General features: G+C 36.5%; 1 protein-coding gene across 3 annotated transcripts in view; it reads right to left on the bottom strand.

Moving 5' to 3' along the window:
• Positions 1 to 374: 374 nt before the first annotated feature.
• The window catches only part of syt2a (synaptotagmin IIa), a 74,309-nt gene continuing 56,606 nt past the window's right edge, over positions 375 to 18,077 (bottom strand). For 2 of the 3 annotated variants that reach the window (XM_059527294.1, XM_059527293.1), the window contains exons 2-9: positions 15,421 to 15,642; positions 12,765 to 12,925; positions 6,056 to 6,187; positions 5,304 to 5,471; positions 5,049 to 5,216; positions 3,012 to 3,129; positions 848 to 981; positions 375 to 763 (exon numbers count right to left, since the gene is read on the bottom strand). In XM_059527294.1, the coding sequence (XP_059383277.1) occupies positions 548 to 763; positions 848 to 981; positions 3,012 to 3,129; positions 5,049 to 5,216; positions 5,304 to 5,471; positions 6,056 to 6,187; positions 12,765 to 12,925; positions 15,421 to 15,616 (1,293 nt within the window). In that variant the 5' untranslated portion in view covers positions 15,617 to 15,642 and the 3' untranslated portion in view covers positions 375 to 547. The remainder of the gene's footprint in view (positions 764 to 847; positions 982 to 3,011; positions 3,130 to 5,048; positions 5,217 to 5,303; positions 5,472 to 6,055; positions 6,188 to 12,764; positions 12,926 to 15,420; positions 15,643 to 18,077) is intronic. The other variant, XM_059527295.1, reaches the window with a different exon arrangement.

Here is an 18,077-nt window from a genome sequence, read left to right as displayed (position 1 = left end):
CAGCTGACAGCTGGAACTGAAGAATGGAAGAAGAGGTTGTTTTGCAGGCAGTGTAATCGGCACCTGAAAGATTCCTTCTGGCTGGGCAGGAGCATCTAGTCCAACTATCTCTCCAGTTCCCACATTTTTTTTTTTTTTTTCATTCACAATGATAAACAATTCTTCACTGTCCTTTCAGATTCAACCAAAGAACTGATTTCATCTAGGTGACCAGAGAATCTAGAAGAAATGTGTTAAATTAGGCAGTGTTTTCTATCCATGGTCCCTGATGAAAACTTTGGAATGCTTTTGGATATTTGGGTGTGAATGTGAGCTTACATCTCTTCTGTGAATAAACCTCAAGGGTAAACACACCTTTGAGCTCGGCCTGTCTCTCTCATTAGACTCTGATCCACTTTCTCATTTGAGCTGGTCTTCTTTAAATACTCTAGTCTGGTGGCCCATGGCTGTAATTCAGTGCTGATTGGGAAAGATGACGTGTTGTGCATGTTGAAAAGTGAAAGAAAGGGAAACGAGAGAGGGAGGGAAGGAAGGAAGAAGAACTGGATTACTTCTTGGCAGTGAGGGCTGCTAACGTGGCATCCACCTCCTCCTCAGGTTTGAGTGGATGCCACTGAGCGATGGGCCTGCGTGGGTTCGCCAGCATGTCGGACCAGTGCCGGAGCTCAGTGCCCTGTGCTTTGCTGCCCACCCAGATCTTCCCAATGGCGTCGTTCTTGCCGATCTTATCGTAGTCGAGCACTGTGATCACAGCTTGTATTTTCTGGGAGAAAAAACAGATATTGCGCTTAAGGTTTGAAGGAGCGTGGAAATGTAAAACTCTTGTGTTGAGCCGTGTAAAGCGTACCTGCATCTGGTCCTGTGGAATCTCAAAGCTGAAGGATTCGTTGTAGTACGGGTTCAATGTGTTCTTCTTAACAGTCGTCTTCTTCTTCTTCAGCCGCTTGCCGTTTTGCAGAAGATGAATCTTCACGTAGGGATCTGCAGAGGTTTAGCAGCACAGGAAGTCATGCAATAATGTACCATAGATGTTTCAGCTTGCGTCTTATGAATTTTTGATATGTCACTAGAGTCCTTAGGTTTTTCCTTAAAGGAATGAGCTCTACTTAGAAGACTTGAATACAATTTTCCTCAACATTCTAGCACAGATAATCCAGTTAACATTGGTAACAAAAACTTAAACTATTATAATCATATTCAGTAAATTAAATAGCTGAAAAAAAAAACTGAAGTTGAAGTAATATAATTACTAAACGATATAAAAAGCAACCCTAAAGCTAGTGGTCGACCGATATATTACCAAGCCTGATATATCGGCTGATATTTGGCATTTTTCCAATATCAGCATCGGCCAATAAAAACCCCCTTTTACAATACGATTCCAGAAAATACACGGGTAATGTGTCCCGGCAATTGTTCCCGGGTCGCTAGATTTTGTCCCTTAAACACTGCCAGTGATTATCTGGAATATGTGCGAGTGTTCACACACAACCCGTAAAGGTCCCGTAAAGACACGGGACATCAGGATGTTACGCGTAATATAATAGTCGAAAAAGCTAGGCACGTTAACTTTCACTTAAGCTGGTGAATGATCTCAGCGTCAGTGCGGAAAGTGAGTTACTAACTGATCTCTGCTTCATTACAGTTTGCAAGGTTTTTTTTTTTTTCGCGAAGGCTGATCTGCCTTCAAAACAAACAGAGCTCGTTCCGCGACTGAACCAGGAAATGTTACTAGGTCCCCAACCCGGGATCGATCCCGGGACATGTTTGCGTTCACACAGAAGGGAACCTGGCAATGTTCTGGCAATTTTCCGGGTCCAACATGCAGTGCGAAAGGGGCTTAAGTGTGTCCTGTTTGGCTGATACGTTCGAGGTGAGACTCTTATTTTGACGGCGCTGAGAGCAACAGCGCCCAAGCACACAGTACTCACATTCTCCCTCTTGTACCTTGCTGTCCTTACAATGTTGAGTTTTTATTAAATATTTATTTATTTGTGAAAAATACATTGTCATATAAAGTATAAGTATGTTTATTTTACACATTGATTTTTAAATCCATTTTCAAATTATTTAAAATTTCCTAAATATTAATTAAAATAAATAAAATGTCAAAAAACTACAAAAACACATCGATCGACCAGTACTTAAAGCTTAACTAAAATGAAAACATAAAATATATCAAATAAAAGCAAAAAAAAAATTTAAAATTAATAAATACCATAATAACTAATATGGTATTAATAATATTAATATATTATTAATATTAATAATATTACTAAAATAAGACCTTTGAAGAAGTTTTGATTCCCAGGGAACACATGTTAGGTAAAAAATAAGTATATTCTGAATGCACTGTAAGTTGTTTTGGATAAAAGCATCTGCTAAATGCATATATGTAACTATATTTATTACAGGGAACCCCCCCCGCCCCCCCCAAAAAAAGGAATAGTGCAAGCTCATGGATAACTTTTGCAGGGTACAAACCTTCAACCCACCCAATGCTTACACTATTAGTCCACCAACACCAGGTCTGTCCTATAATCACCTCCAATTTTACTGAAGATTGGAAGGTTAAGACTTGTTTGGGCTCTTTTATGCTGGCACAGCGTGTTGTTCTCAGAGCCGCCAGCAGGTGGCTGCAGTGGGGGCGCGCGCTGTGCAGGCAGGACTGCAGAGTCAGCACGTGAGTGCTATCTGTTCTGCATGGCTACCACTGACACTAAAGCACAGGCATGACACAAATGCACTGCTGCGGCACAGAGGCCTGCTGTGCTGTCTAACAGAAACATGATAAATTAATAAATAATTACAACTGAAAAAAAGAATGTGCACTTTATGAACATATATATATTTAACATATAAGTGCAAACAGAAAAGAGAAAACAGAATTCAAAACATATTTTTGGTTATAGCATGTGCAGCAACATCCAGTCTTCTGCACGATTTCATCTCCACCCACTCTCTGGAGGAGCGAGAGAAGAGAGAAGGCAGTGCATTGTGTGTGTGTGTACCTGAGAGTCCTCCAACATCCATCTTTTTCAGGTTCTTAGCCTCAAGGATACAGATGGTGAGTTTTCCAGCTGTAGGTACATAGCGCAAAGAGATGCAGATATCTCCAAGCTTTTCAGGCTGTGTTGGGAAAAATAAAATAAGCAGCCTTAAAGCAACAGTTCACTCAAAAATGAAAAATCATTAAAAAATCAAAGGTAATTTATGAAATTGTGAGAACAACACATGGCATCCGTGTATGTCTGAGCACATGCACACTTTGGTCAGAGCCGTAATAATGCTATTAAGGTGTTTAGATGCCTGTTTATTGTGATTAAAATAGGTGTATGCCAAAGAGTTGAATGGTTATGATTAAAGAGTTTAATTGAATTAGGTTGATCATAGTTTTGTGTTTACAAGAGGGTAATGTTTAATCACAATATTGCATAAATCCCATTAGGATATGAAGGTCCAGTAATGGCCAATGTTTGGTGTCTAATCATGAGTCGTGACATGCCCTATTGGATACCTAAAGGTACCCTGAAGTGCCTCGAAACACACAGCATTATTCTATGAGGTAATGTAATTTCAGCTGAAACCGGAAGAGAGGGCAGGACATATAGAGCAACCCCGCCCCCTTTTTAAATTAGCCAATAGTGCTTTGTTTAAATCTGCTCGGTGAAGCCACATTTGGCAGCCACACTCTAATAGGTGACCCCCTAGATTCAATATGAAACTCTTAGTAAAATAAAATAGTGGTCATAATCATGCGGAGGCTGTGCAGTTGTAAAAGTTTTTAATATATGCCGACACGCGCATATGATCGCTCCGTGTGATCGCGTCTCTGGACCGGAGCCAAAGTCTGTATCAGGCTGTGTGCACTGCCGTGGTTTGCGTGAAACAACCTGAAACCAGACTTCATTTGCAACAATCAAAAGTTTATTTACACTGTCTGAATTGTTCTCTATTGACTACATTGTGCACTACGAGGCATTCACTGTACAGGAAATACTACACTGTGAACAAATGACCGATCTCAGCAGCTGGCGCTTCAGCGTCTATTTATAGTGCAGGGGGCGGGCGCTCTGGATTCTAGAGAGCATTTGATTGGTCAAAAGTTCTGATGAGAAGATGAAGTACGATGTGACGTCAAAAAAAACCCCGTTTTAGCGGAAGTGACGAACCTCAAGCTTTGAATGATTATATCTGCTAAATGTGAATTTTGTTACTAATTTGGAGCACACTACCTTATAGATAACCTTAAGACTAAAATATTGATACTAACACCCAAAAAAAAACTTTAATCATGATTTCATGGGTACTTTAAATCGTACACAGTTTTTTTTTCATCAAGGATAAATTAAATTGTCAAAAGTGTCATTAAAGACATTTCTAATTTTACAGAAGATCATTGAAGTTTTTATTCATCTAAAATTCCTGAATATTTTTTTTCAGTATATCTAATACTAAACTATTATGCAAACAATGTTTTTAGCATAGGCTTGTATAATAAGAACCATTATTAATAACTGAGCACCTATAATATTTGACAGTAACTGAGCAGCAGATCAGCATATCAGAATGATTTCTGAAGGATCATGTGACACTGATGAATGAGTAATGATGCTGAAAATTCAGCTTTGACCACAGGAACAAATTACATTACAATATATTCACATAAACGGTTATTTAATATTTCACAATATTACTGCAAATAAAAACATTTTTGATGAGCATAAAATACTTCTTTCAAAAACATTGAAAATTGTCTTAATTGTTCCAGACATTTGACTGGTAGTAGTTTTATGAACTTTCATGTTTTTTTTTCTTTTCTATTCACTTTAATTGTATGAAAAAGAGCGGTTTTTGAACATTCTGCTAATCAGCTTCTGTTTTCTAGGTTTCTAGGCAAACGTGTTAAGGTAGAAAAGAATAGCATTATGTTACAATATGGGCATAAAAGCGTGTTTAGAGGCACTGGTTCATTAACTCTCATTATTATTAGCGGACGACAGCTGCTTGTTAACGTGAAGCGGCTGACAGATGCAGGACAGATGTACCTCTTCTTTCTCTGCGCTATCCAGGTCTCTCCATTGCTCGATAGGTTGTGCCAGGTCCAGGGTGTTCATGGGTATCTTCACCTCACCGATCACATCATGCTTCGAGAAACGGTCGAAGTCATACACAGACATGACCAGAGTCTTTCCTCCCATTTCAGTGAACGGAATCTAGAAATCAACATCGGCTCATGAGTGCTTTGACAGACACACTTCATAATGACATAAACTGGTACTGTACTGTAACTGATGCTGTACCTTGAAGTGGAAAGTCTCGTTGAAGACGGGGTTGAGGGTTTTCTTGTGCACCTTGGTGTCAAACTTCTTCTTCTTGTCTGGGAGAATGAAAACTTTGACATACGGGTCTGAGGTGCCGCCACTGTCCATGGAGAGAAGATCTGCGGCTTGCAGGATGCCCACTGTCAGCTACAGGATAAGAGTGACAGTCTTTACAGTGTTAGATCTTTTTGCCACAAGAGCACTATGAAACCAGTATGATGGTGGTCTGACACAATATAACACAATATATATCACATTAGCACAATTTTATGGTCAAAAAAGGTCTAGTATCTTTTAAAACCACATAGATGTCTGTTGGTCAGCATGGTGAATTTGCACGAGAGATTTAAACCAATTAAAAAATCTTCATTTAATCTTATGCCCTAATGCAAAAAATTATAAAATGCATGCATTCTTATTAAAATGACTGTATTTTGCCTGTGATAATGATGTGGTATCCAGTTCATGCCAGCACTTCTAGGTGCTCTAAGTTTCTGTATAGAGATATGTTTCACTACATTAAATATTTTTACATGAAAATATGCACTTGACGTATCCTTCAAAAAAATAAATAAATAAATAAAAAAATTTGCATAGGATGTTCATACAAAAGATAATTTTATGTGAATGTAGGACAAATCTGGGAAAGTCTGGGCATTAATGTCAACTGATTCTCTTACATATTCAAGCTGATGTGTTTAAATATACTGTTAAGCATAAAGCGGTCTTGCCTTGTTGTCAGAGAAGTCGTAGTCAAGAGAGAATTGCAGTTTGCCGAGCTTCTCCTTCTCTTTCGGTTCCTCCTCTTTCTCTTCAGTTATTCCCATGTCTATATCGTCTTCATCGTCATCCTCTTCCTGTTTCTGGAGAGACAGAAGCACAGATGGACATTAGAGGAGAAACTAGAGCAAAGGCACAGAAAGGTAAATGATGTTCCCCAAACATGGTCTGTCGGGCCATTTCTGAGCTTACCTGAAGTTTGCCAGGTGTCAAACCACCCGGGTGTTACTGTATGTAACTGTGTCAGCGATGACCTTCATAGCAACATGACTTGATTTCACTTTTCCTTTCATGACACCATTTGCAATCATCTACATTACTTTTGTGCAGGGTAAGCCAGACAGAAGGCTTCTAGTCTTTCTGAAGCATTCTGTCCATAAAATTTATTCTGAGTCTGTAGGGTATAATAAAACCCTGAGAGATGATGAGTGAGTCTAAAAGACTCGCTTTTGCACGAAAAAAAAAAGATTTAGAAGATACAAAAGCTAAGTGTTGGTGCTTTAAAGCCAATATTCATATCAGCCCATAAATACAATTTAAAATAAAACACAATTTAAAAGAAACATACTGGCAGACAGAATTTAAAGATCACAGTAGAAGAGCAGAATAAGTGTTATTTTACATAATTTCTCACAGTCCTGCTGCTCTTCAAAATGACAGTGGAAAAAAGCTGAAATTAATTTCAATAAACTTATATTATCATTTAATAATTTTGTTGTAATTAATACTTTTGTGCCCTGTGCTGTAATTTAATATTAATTGACAAGGTTGTCCATTGTGTGTGCTACATACTGCAAAATATAATATAACATGACTTTTTAGATTAAATTAAACATAATAGTGTAATCATAAAACAAGAAACATAAAAATTTCATTTTTAATAAAATTATTCCAGTAATTTGGATTATATGGAAAGTGTATAGCATATCTGTCACTAGATTTTCCAAACTATATGAGGTCTGTGGGATCAAACCTTATTCGAAATTTAGTTTGAAGCACTTAGAAACGAATAAAAGTGATCGGTGGGCACATCTATATATTGTACTTGCATTGATTAATCGCGATTAATCGCATCCAAAATAAACGTTTTTGTTTACATGATATGTGTGTGTAAGATGTATATATAAATACATGCATATATATATTTAAGAAAAATATGTTATGTTTATATATTAAATATATTTATAATACAATATAAATTATATGAATATAATTTCGTATAGCACTTAGAAACAAATAAAAGTGATCGGTGGGCACATCTATATATTGTACTTGCATTGATTAATCGCGATTAATCGCATCCAAAATAAATGTTTTTGTTTACATGATATGTGTGTGTATGATGTATCTATAAATACATGGATGTATATATTTAAGAAAAATGTGTTATGTTTATATATTAAATATATTTATAATACAATATAAATTATACGAATATAAATATATAAATGTAAATACATGAACATATTTTCAAAATATACTGTATATTGTATGTGTGTTCATTTATTTATACATAATAAATATACACAGTACACACACATATATCATGTAAACAAAAACTTTAATTTTCGATGCGATTAATCGCAATTAATCGTTTGACAGCACTAAATTCACTTTTGGTTTGAACACACCATTAGTGATTGTTATAGGGTTATGAAAAGATTTTCAACCAGCATAACAAAACTGTTTTCAACCAAATCACCTAAATTAAAAGAAACATAAACTGAACTCAGTAAACTAAACAAACAAGTTTATCCATAACAAAGATTGCATCAGTCTCTCAGTACGTATTTTTAGTAATGCTAAAATGTTTAATATTTATGAATTAGATTATGTACTTATCCATGTTGTTATAAGCTTAGTGCACTTACGGAGAGACTCCGCCCATAGACTGTTCTGATTGGCTGTGGTTTTTTCTTCACGTCACATAACCGTAATGCTTCTTTTGTGAACAGACAAATTGAAATCTGAAAGCTGAAATTTTAAAAACTTGAAATCCACCATGCTGGTTAGGACACGGTGTAAGTGGTAAAGTAGACCAAGGTTTCTCTCTGCTAGACTAGCATTTGTGTCCTCTGAAAGAGATGTAGTTAACACAGTACATAACCCTGTTACATGACTAACACTGCTTTGGGGGTAGTAGTGACCCCAGCAAGTTCATTCACGTGGGAACATCCAACACCATTACTGGATCCCCACTGCGACTGTTCATCAGATCAAGCATTTCTGAGATTTGTTATGCACTTTGAAGAATTTATGCAGCCTCAAACGAAATGCTAGTGAAACAGCAAATATTAGCTTACATAGAGGGAGATGTCTGCTTTAGCTTTGGGAAAAAACAAGAAAAGAAAAGAAATACAATAATACAAGATGAACGAAAACAGTTGAATCAGAATGTCTCTAAATAGAACAAAAAACGCTTGGGGTGAGGATTTGTCCTTCCTGACCACTCACCCCAAAATATACAAACACACACAAACTCAAAAACACATTCTCTCTCACACACACGCACATAAAAAAAGCACCATTTCTTATATCTTAACTGACAGGATAGAATGCATTCATGCATGCCAAGCAACAAAATGCAAAGTCTGAAAATGTTCCTCATTGATTGCATAATTGTTCAAGACATAGTGAATAAAAAGATGCTGACATTAAATCTGGAGGATGATTAATGATGGTATTGCTAATATGAAGTGTGCAATGGTCCTCTTTCGTAAGTTCAGGAGACTTGCATTGAGCATTCAGAGGCAGTCATGCTAAGTAACAGCACATTCATCTGGTGGCAGATGGAATAAGAAACGGTGAAGGAGAAATCAATCATTCACAATAAACAATTATTTGCACCAACAGCCCTTTGATCAAATCAGCATGATTAGCCATGTTTATTGCATTAAGTTCATATTTTAAACCTGTTTAGCCTAACTTTCTTAGGTGCTATTCACTGCCCTAAGAAAAAACACTAGCCTATTATGTGTCCAAAATTTATGTTGTGTTTTATTAGTGAGAAGCCAGAAAAATGTGTGTGCATTAAATTAAATTATTCATAATGAAGACAATTTAAACATCAATCACTCACAATAAATTAAATTAAACCTCTGTTCAGTTCTCATGGCAGTGAAGAAGACGTATGCACCATTAGCTTTATGGAACTGCAAAGATGATTGTTTTCAAACAGGTTTCCCATGTCATCTTGCCCCAAACACACACCACTGGTTGAGCTCAAGAGCCCAGTGTTTTGGATAGTTAGCATTGCTATGTTAGCCTAATATTAACTACATCATCATAGGGACAAAAGCATCTTTAATGATAGCTGTTTTAAAGTAACGTGTTCATAAAATTTTGCTTTTGAAAGCAAAACATAAACTGCAAACTTTTAATTAATTTATAGATGTTATGCCAGCTTTATTTTATAAATTAAATTTTAAAAAAAATTATTTGTTATCATTATGTTATCATTTATCATTTTGGGTTTGAGCTCATTCAGCCAATCAGTTGTCAGCACATCACGATCCTTTTTTTCTTTGTTTTTTTTTAGCGCTCTCTGGAGTGATACCGCACATTTATAGCTCAGGTTACTTCAAATACAGAAAATATTACACACATCACCCTTAGCGGTTTTCACACACACACACACACACACACACACACACACACACACACACACACACACAACACACAACACACAACACACACACACACACACACACACACACACACACACACACACACACACACACACACACACACACAGTTCTCCTGGTGAACGGCTGTTTCCCAAACCACCTACTTCAACCCATGGCTCATCTCTACATTTCAGGAAGAAAGTAAATGCTTAAATGCTTCTTTGCATCTTTGCACACAATGGGTCGTCCAGGAAAGTTACTCTCAAGTCAAGTCATGGTCATACACTGGTGCCTGTATGAAGGGCATGCATTGGGCATTGTCTCAAATGCTGCTTCACCTCATATGGATATTTCTTTGGTTCTTTTGCTGCTAGCTAACTGCTTTAAGAAAGCAATATATAAAGATATAACATCTATGTTGCATAACTTAAGTTAGAGATCATTCAAGGGACAGATTTGCGATAGGTGGAGCAGCTTTTAGAGGACAAATCACCAACCGTACCCTTTCAACATGCATGTTAGTGAGGATTGGTGTGTTGGTGTCTCTCAGTAAGCTAGGATGAAGTTTAAGTTCATAACCAAATGCACATCCACTTCTAAAGGGCCATTCCTTCTACTTGTCTGGGTGTACTCCCCATCCCGCCGGTGTTCATGTGGCATGTCAAACTGGTGGAATGCGAGCCCTCCCCAAACCAACCCCAAAACTAGCTCCTCAAGCAACCTCAGCACCCCTGCAGCTTGCAAGACCCAAGAAGAAGCCAAAGAGTTCATTCCCAGCCAGTTTTCAAAAAGCCCAGTTCCCCCCGCCCTGGTCTGAGCTTACACCAGGCGTTCAGAGAGGGGCGCTGCAAGCCATGTCACACCTACCGTAAGAAGACAGGTCCAGCACAGTCAAGATACACGGAGCACAAATCAGACACAAAGCGGGAAGGATAGAGAGATGAAGAAATGGAGAGAGAGGGAGAGATTGAACTCACAGAAGACAGAATCAAGTAACACTTAATGGACATGTATCAAAAAGGACACATTTTGGTTTAAATAAACACGTTACATTCTTGGCTAATGCAAACATCAAATTTAACCAAAGAAATCTAAGAAGCAAATAACATAGAGACACATTTGAGGCAATTTTATTGTACAGTACAGGAGACTGAGGGAAAGTGTAACCCATTAAATGTCTTAAATCATACATAAAAAAAGAGAAAAATTTATATATATATATATATATATATATATATATATATATATATATATATATATAATATTATGACATCATCAGTTAACAACAGTTAGTAGTTTAATAGTTTAATTATATTTTTTATATTATAATATAATATTATATAATTATATATGATTTATATTATTATTATATTATTATTATATTATTACTATATATAAATATATATATTTATATATATATATATATATTTATATATAGTAATAATAATAATAATAATAATAATAGTTGTATAAGTTGTATAATTGAACAAAAAAATAATTTTTTAAATATGTTTTTAGCATAGCATCTAAATATAACAATTTTATAATTTTGTTGTGTTTTTGTCATTTTCGTATTGTTAAATATGCCCTCATAATTTTTTACTTCAGTTTTAGTTTTATTTCTTTTAGTTAAACTATGAACATGAAAAATGTTGCTTCTGCAACTAGCTAAAATTAATAATTGTTTTTTCTTAGAATAGAATTAGTTAAACATAATAAGCCTGTTTTGAGATGGTATAACTATATTTAGATATATTTAGTATAAATTATATATTTAGTAATAGTGAGCATTACAGATTTTGATCAGTGATATGAACATTTAATTCAATAATAAATCTAGCTATTCTCATTATAATAGCTACATAGCTAATACAATTATAAGCCTATTAAAGAGTTACTTTTGCCACATATAAAAAAAGAGTAAAAAGCACTTATACTATACAAAAATCTAGCAGATAAATATGCAGTACACAGTAAGTTATGAACAGAAAAAAAAAAACATGTTACAATAACCCCTGGTCTGTCTTGATGTTGCTTATGCACATCAGTTTTCAAGTTTTTCTGAGATTTTTTGTATATAGAAGATTATACATTATATGACACACAGAACTTTAATGATTCCCAAAGGGAAATTAGCTTGTCACAATAGCAAACATACAGCACACAGCGGGATCTGACACAACACGGAAAATACAGCAAAACTCTTCAGCTATTCAGCTATTATATTTCCAGCACAGATAACAAAGATATAGAGCTGCTGCGTGTTCGCTGGAAAATGTGTCATTTTTTAACACAAAAGCAGAAGAGATTAACAGCACATACATTCCTTTGGAAACCAAATTTTACAAACACGGCAAATGAAATGACGTGGTGGGAAATCTTTCATGTAGCTTTCCTGCTTTACAGGCAGCAAATGACGTACAACACTGAATATTTTATATTCCATGAATATTAATTGGCTAAAAAATCTTTCCAGAATACCAGCCATCCATTTGCTTGACCTAGAAGCTATATTAAGGATATGTGAGGTAATAACACAGCCGTTTTTTAAAACAAACAAGCTTTGCTGAGTTTTTCAAATATATTGCATGGTTAAAGGCATTAAACAAGTGAAAGATTCAGATTAGATATGTATCGAACCCTATTAAACTCATTAGCAGCAGAAGGAAATTAGCAAGTGGAAAAACATTAATCTTTCTGTCTCTTCATAAGGTTTCAAAGGAATAGTTCACCCAAAGTTTTCATTTAGACATCATTTATTAACTCTCAAGTCATTCTGTTGTGAGACATAAAAGAAGATGTTGAGAAGAATGTTCAAGCTGCACATGTACTGTATGACATTATTATCTGAATTTTTATATCATTTTAAAGCTTGCCATCTCCTTTTATTTTATCTAAAAGAACAGCTTGTACGCTTTTTACCGTAACATCTCATTATGTGTCATGAAAGAAAGAGATACAGGGCTGAAACATCAGTAAGTTTGAAATAAATATTTTATTTTGACGTGAACTATCCCTTTAAGGGTGGTCGTACCTCTCCTCCCTTCATGTTCTTCATTCCCACGTCTCCCTTGCCTTTCTTTCCCTTCTTGCCTTTTTTCTTCTTAAGGCAGGTCTTTTTAACGATGCAGAAGCAGCACGTGAGAATGAGGACCACGGCTACGATCGCAATGGCGATGATGGCCCAGGGAGGCACTAAAAAGTGAGAGAAAGACAGAGAAACATGGAGGAACAGAGGCTGGAAATACAAACCTAGATTTATAAGGGTCATTAAGAGAGAGGTCTTTGTCTTCACCATTACCTACATCAATACAGGACAGGACTAAAGTTTAAATCTCACTGCGTGTAGCCATAGCCATTGCTTTAGGCATATTCTAGACAATGAAAGTTTGTCAAGACTAGGGCTGCACCCCTAATAGTCAACTAAATGCAGGATGATGAGAAGAGGCCTTAGTGGAAGAAAATTTTATTAGTCTGTAAATCACAGAAAAAACAACAACTGTTGGTTAATGGCTTGTCCTTGAGGTAATTCATTTATAGGAGTGATTCTAGGATTTCCATATTAAGGGGGCTCAATCCACAATGAGAGTATGATTTAAAGAAATCACACGCTGTTTAACAAAACATACAATAGGTTCTATACCTATCAAGTCAACTCCTGAATATTGATTTTCCTTGATCCTTTGATAAACATCCTGTAAGTTTCAAAACTCAAAACTTTCTTGTTAGTCTAAAAACAGCTTCTGCTGAAGACAGTCTGCCCAAACCAGATGTTGTGGAATGTATGACTCTATGATTTAATAGTGTGGATAAGCACCGCCTCCACAGAAGACGATCAACACCTGCTTCAGCAATGCTGCCTGTTTAGCCCCGCCCACCAGTTCGCACATGTTGTAGGTAAATGACAAGAGAAGCAAACACATGTATATGATATGATTATAATTTTTTTATTTCTATAACGTGTGAATATATCCCCTTTTGTATTCTACAAAAAAAGGCCCTGTGCACCCAGGACGTGATCATCCCAGGCCTCCTTTACTCAAGAGTAACACCCTGGGTGCACAAGCAGTGGAAGAGGTGAGCCAGGCCCCAGGCAAGGACTTCTCCCCCTCCACTGCCTCCGGTCTTAGAGATCTCCACCGGAACAGACGGAATACGAAGCTGTGATCGTCGGAGACTTCATCGTCCAGCATGTTCATGCTACCCTTGCTAAAGGTAACGTGCACACTCACTGTTTCTCTGGTGCTCGAGTTCTCGATGTTTCTGTGCAGATATTCGTGATCCTGAAGGATAATGAGAGCGATCGTGCTTCACGCAGGGGTTAACGACACCAAGCTGCAGTAGACCGAGAGCCTAAAAAAAGGGACGGTATGCAGCACATCGCTTGCGACGACGATCATCGTGTCAGGACTGCTTCGCCCATATTGACGAGGACACGAAAGGTTCAGTAGACATTTGCTTTAAACTAATGGTTATTTTCATGGTGTAAAGTAACTGCTCTTTGTGGATAATTGGAATCTTTTCTTGGAGCGTCCTAAGCTTTTTCGCGCTGATGGCCTGCACCCCAGCAGAGTTGGAGCAGAACTCCTGTCGGACACCAACAACTCCAGGACGCTTTACCCATTTATATGTTATTAGTACTTTTATTGTCCAGTCTATAAAGACTGTGTCTGTTCCCCAAATAGTGAGGATTTAATGCAGGATCTAGTAAAAATCTGAACATGATTAAACTGGAAAAATGCTAAATAAATGAACAAAAACTATTTTAAAGCTTGGGCTCCTAAACATTAGATCACTCACACCCAAAGCAGTTAGGAGACTTTAACATTCACTTTAACAATATAAATGATGTGTTAGGACTTGCGTTTACAGATTAATTCAACTCTTTTGGACTCTAAACTAAATGTCACCAGGCCCACTCATCGTTTTAACCATATTCTAAATTTAATAATAATATCCATTAGGCCACGACTGCCTTTTCTTACAAGTTTTTCTCTCACAATTCTGACTTTTTTTCTTAGAATTGTGAGTTTAAATCTCACACTTATGACTTTATAACTTGCAATCACAGTGTGATTTCTTTAAATCATACTCTCATTGTGGATGCAATTGGGAGAAAAAAGTCAGAACTGTGAGATAAAAAGTCACCTTATTTTTTATTTTATTTTGAATTCAGTGGCAGAAACGGCCTTCCATGGCTACCTGCCTCACAGATTTGAGAAATATATCTATAAAAAGTTTGAAATGTCTACTTTTTAACAAACCAGTTCAATTCTGGCTATGATGGAGATGTGGAGACTTCATCTCTCCAACCGGCAATGACTCAGAAAACACTAATTTATTAATAAATAATTTTCCTGACACATTCATAGTCATATTCTTGTCAGTATATATTTAATAAATTTGATTAATATAGACATGCAATTAATAACGGCTTAAATTAATGACTTTTAGACAACTAGAAAAATCTTAGAGAATATAGATACAGAAAATCGGTGGCAGTCCTAGTCAAGACAGACTTTCATGTTGGACTTTTATTATTGGTTGGTCCAATCGGTTAGAAAAGATACAACACACTAAACAGCAGAGTCTGAAGGTCTGAGCTGAGTTTGGAGCTTGAGTCACATTAGAAATGTTGGTCTCTGGTTAGGGATTATGAAATATCACACAATAAATAGTCAAATACTCACATGGAAGCTTGTCCATCTCATTGAGGAACTTGTTTTTGATGTCACCAAAGACGTCATTCTTGCTGACTGGGCCCTGGTGCTCAGTGGAGTTCTCTGCAGGTGTGGAAACAACAGGGGCCATGGTCAGGGCACTGGCACCTGTGGGCTCGGGGCCCACCATAGCTGCAGGCTTCTTCTTGAACAAATTCCACTTCATGCTTGACGGCTACACCAACAGAAACCCTGACAGGCAAAAAGAGAGTCAAGATGACGTGTGATGCGACACTCCTGAGTCTCTGAATCTCATTCTCTTTGATGGGAACTGAATGAAATGACTTACTCGCTCCATCAAACATGCAAACGGTGCCGACATAGACAGGTACAGATCATCAACATAATGTGACATACTGTCTGTATTATTAAAATGTGGCCTATAATGTGAAAGGTGATGTGCTATTTGTCATATAAATGGGATTTCATCAGTAATAGGGTATGGCAGGATTTAATAAATGAAGATTAAAATATTTGAAAATAACTGAAACAGTAAGTACTGACTTACTAAGATGCTAGCAATTAGTTTTTTTATTTGAAGTGAAGGTAAAAGGTTTCTCAGAGGTAAAAGCAAGTATACAGTATGTCTGAACTGTTTACTTGAATCCCATCACATAGAAACTATCAGATGGAGGTCTGGTTTTAGATATACTGTACATTATTAAAAATATAAAACTCTTGCTTCAAAGTTCCAGATAGCTCAAATGAAACGGTCCATCTTTGGCTGCGAAGAATGTTAAACATAATGAAAAGAGACTTAGCCTTCTAATTTCATTCAAAACATAGCGATATTGGCAAACAAAAAGGATTTCTAATTTCTCAAGCGTCAAATCTTTGCTCCAGTGGTGGAGAGCCCGTCTGTACCCATTGCATTGTGTGAATAATTTAATGAAGCTGACAGTTCACCTGACAGGACAAGCTGTTTTATTATTCAAGGTCCCATTCCTGCATTGGGAATATATGGCAAAATGCGCTATGTTGCAGTTATGCAATCTGTTATGTGGCCCACAGTTAGTCTGCAGGAGGAGCTAACAAAAGAAAAGATGCAAAGAAGGATAGAAAACGCCAGTGTGAGTCAGAGCCTTAGCCCAGCAGCCTCTTGAGAATACCAGTTTGATTTATGACACTTCAGCACCTGCAAATCGCAATGAAAACATCTGACATTCTCAGACTTTTTCACACACAAGCAGAAGTTAATTTGTTCCCCTAAAGATCCTCAATAAGGAAAATCCTCTTTAAAATGTTATCATAAAAAAGACTGCATAACACAGCTTGTGTATGAACAATACAAATATCATTTTAAGATGAATTTTGCAATTACACTCCACATTTTGTTAGATTTTATTCTTAAAACAAGAAAAATCCATTTAGCAACTGGGTAAGAAAAAACAACAATATTTATTATCAGAAAACAACTCAAAAACCTATGCAGTTCTATTTTTCATGATAATTTTTGCTTTAATTGTGTTTTTTAACTAGAAAACAAGACAAAATACTGCTTATGAAAGTGGTGCTATTTTATAATGCATTCTATCTATCTATCTATCTATCTATCTATCTATCTATCTATCTATCTATCTATCTATCTATCTATCTATCTATCTATCTATCCGCCACTATCCTATCAGAATACCATAGTTTACCGTTTTTGATTTGCTCGAGTGCATGATATCAGCACAATAACTCTGTCTCTGATTCAAAAACATTTTGCAATGTGATTCAGTTTCATTAGATACATCTGACATATTTACAGAGTGACTCAGAGTCTGGATCATTTTCAAGATTTAACAAATACTGACAAATAATGCACTTGTTTGAACAGCTTGCAACCAACCCACAGCTGTCCAATTATATGATATTACTAATTCATGGTGAAAAAAACAAGACCTGTGATCTAAGGAAATTGGCTGACTAAACGATCCCAAGGTAATTTCAACTGGTTGAATGTGTAGTAAAATGACATAGACGCTCCAAATGGACAATAATTGTAGATATTCCTCTAAAACAATGGGAGGTTAATAAAGTAGTTACAGCTTGAGAGACACATATATGATTCATTATCTTAGTTGATAGTACTCTGTTCAATTGATGATTTCTGAAAGATGCACAGAGGAAGCTACATTTTGCTCATTGACTTCACACACTAATCATTGCATTATTTGAAATGTTCATGTATAATTTTAAGAAGTTGATGCATATGATTGTTGTTTCCTTTGGCTTACCAAACACGAGAAATAACTATGTCTGACAAAAACTTGATCAACTGCTTAGAAGTTTTCATTTTGAAGCCATCATCTGTTCCTCTCCATAAAAGGTATTTAGTTTTGGGTTTGTCTCTACTGCAGATGTGCTCATGCTAGGTATTTTGATAATTACAGATAGTATCAAGCCATATTAACACACGTATTGTCTAAACCAGACCCGGACAAAAATGTGATGTAATGTTTGGCTCATCCTCCCCTCGCATTTTCTTCATGTGTGCCTTTAAAACACTGATATGATCACTGGACTCACTGAGTTTGAGACTGATGTCTCTGTTTGCATTGAGGGAGATAGAGAGTTGTGGCAGTGAATGAGAAGTTGCGTCCGCATCTTTGCTCTGGGGTGACCGCTTAGAGGACAAGAGA

This window comes from Carassius carassius, chromosome 37, assembly GCF_963082965.1.
Source record: "Carassius carassius chromosome 37, fCarCar2.1, whole genome shotgun sequence".
NCBI lineage: Eukaryota > Metazoa > Chordata > Actinopteri > Cypriniformes > Cyprinidae > Carassius > Carassius carassius.
Note: the sequence above shows the minus strand (reverse complement) of the source record. Positions and strands in the feature narration are given on the sequence as shown.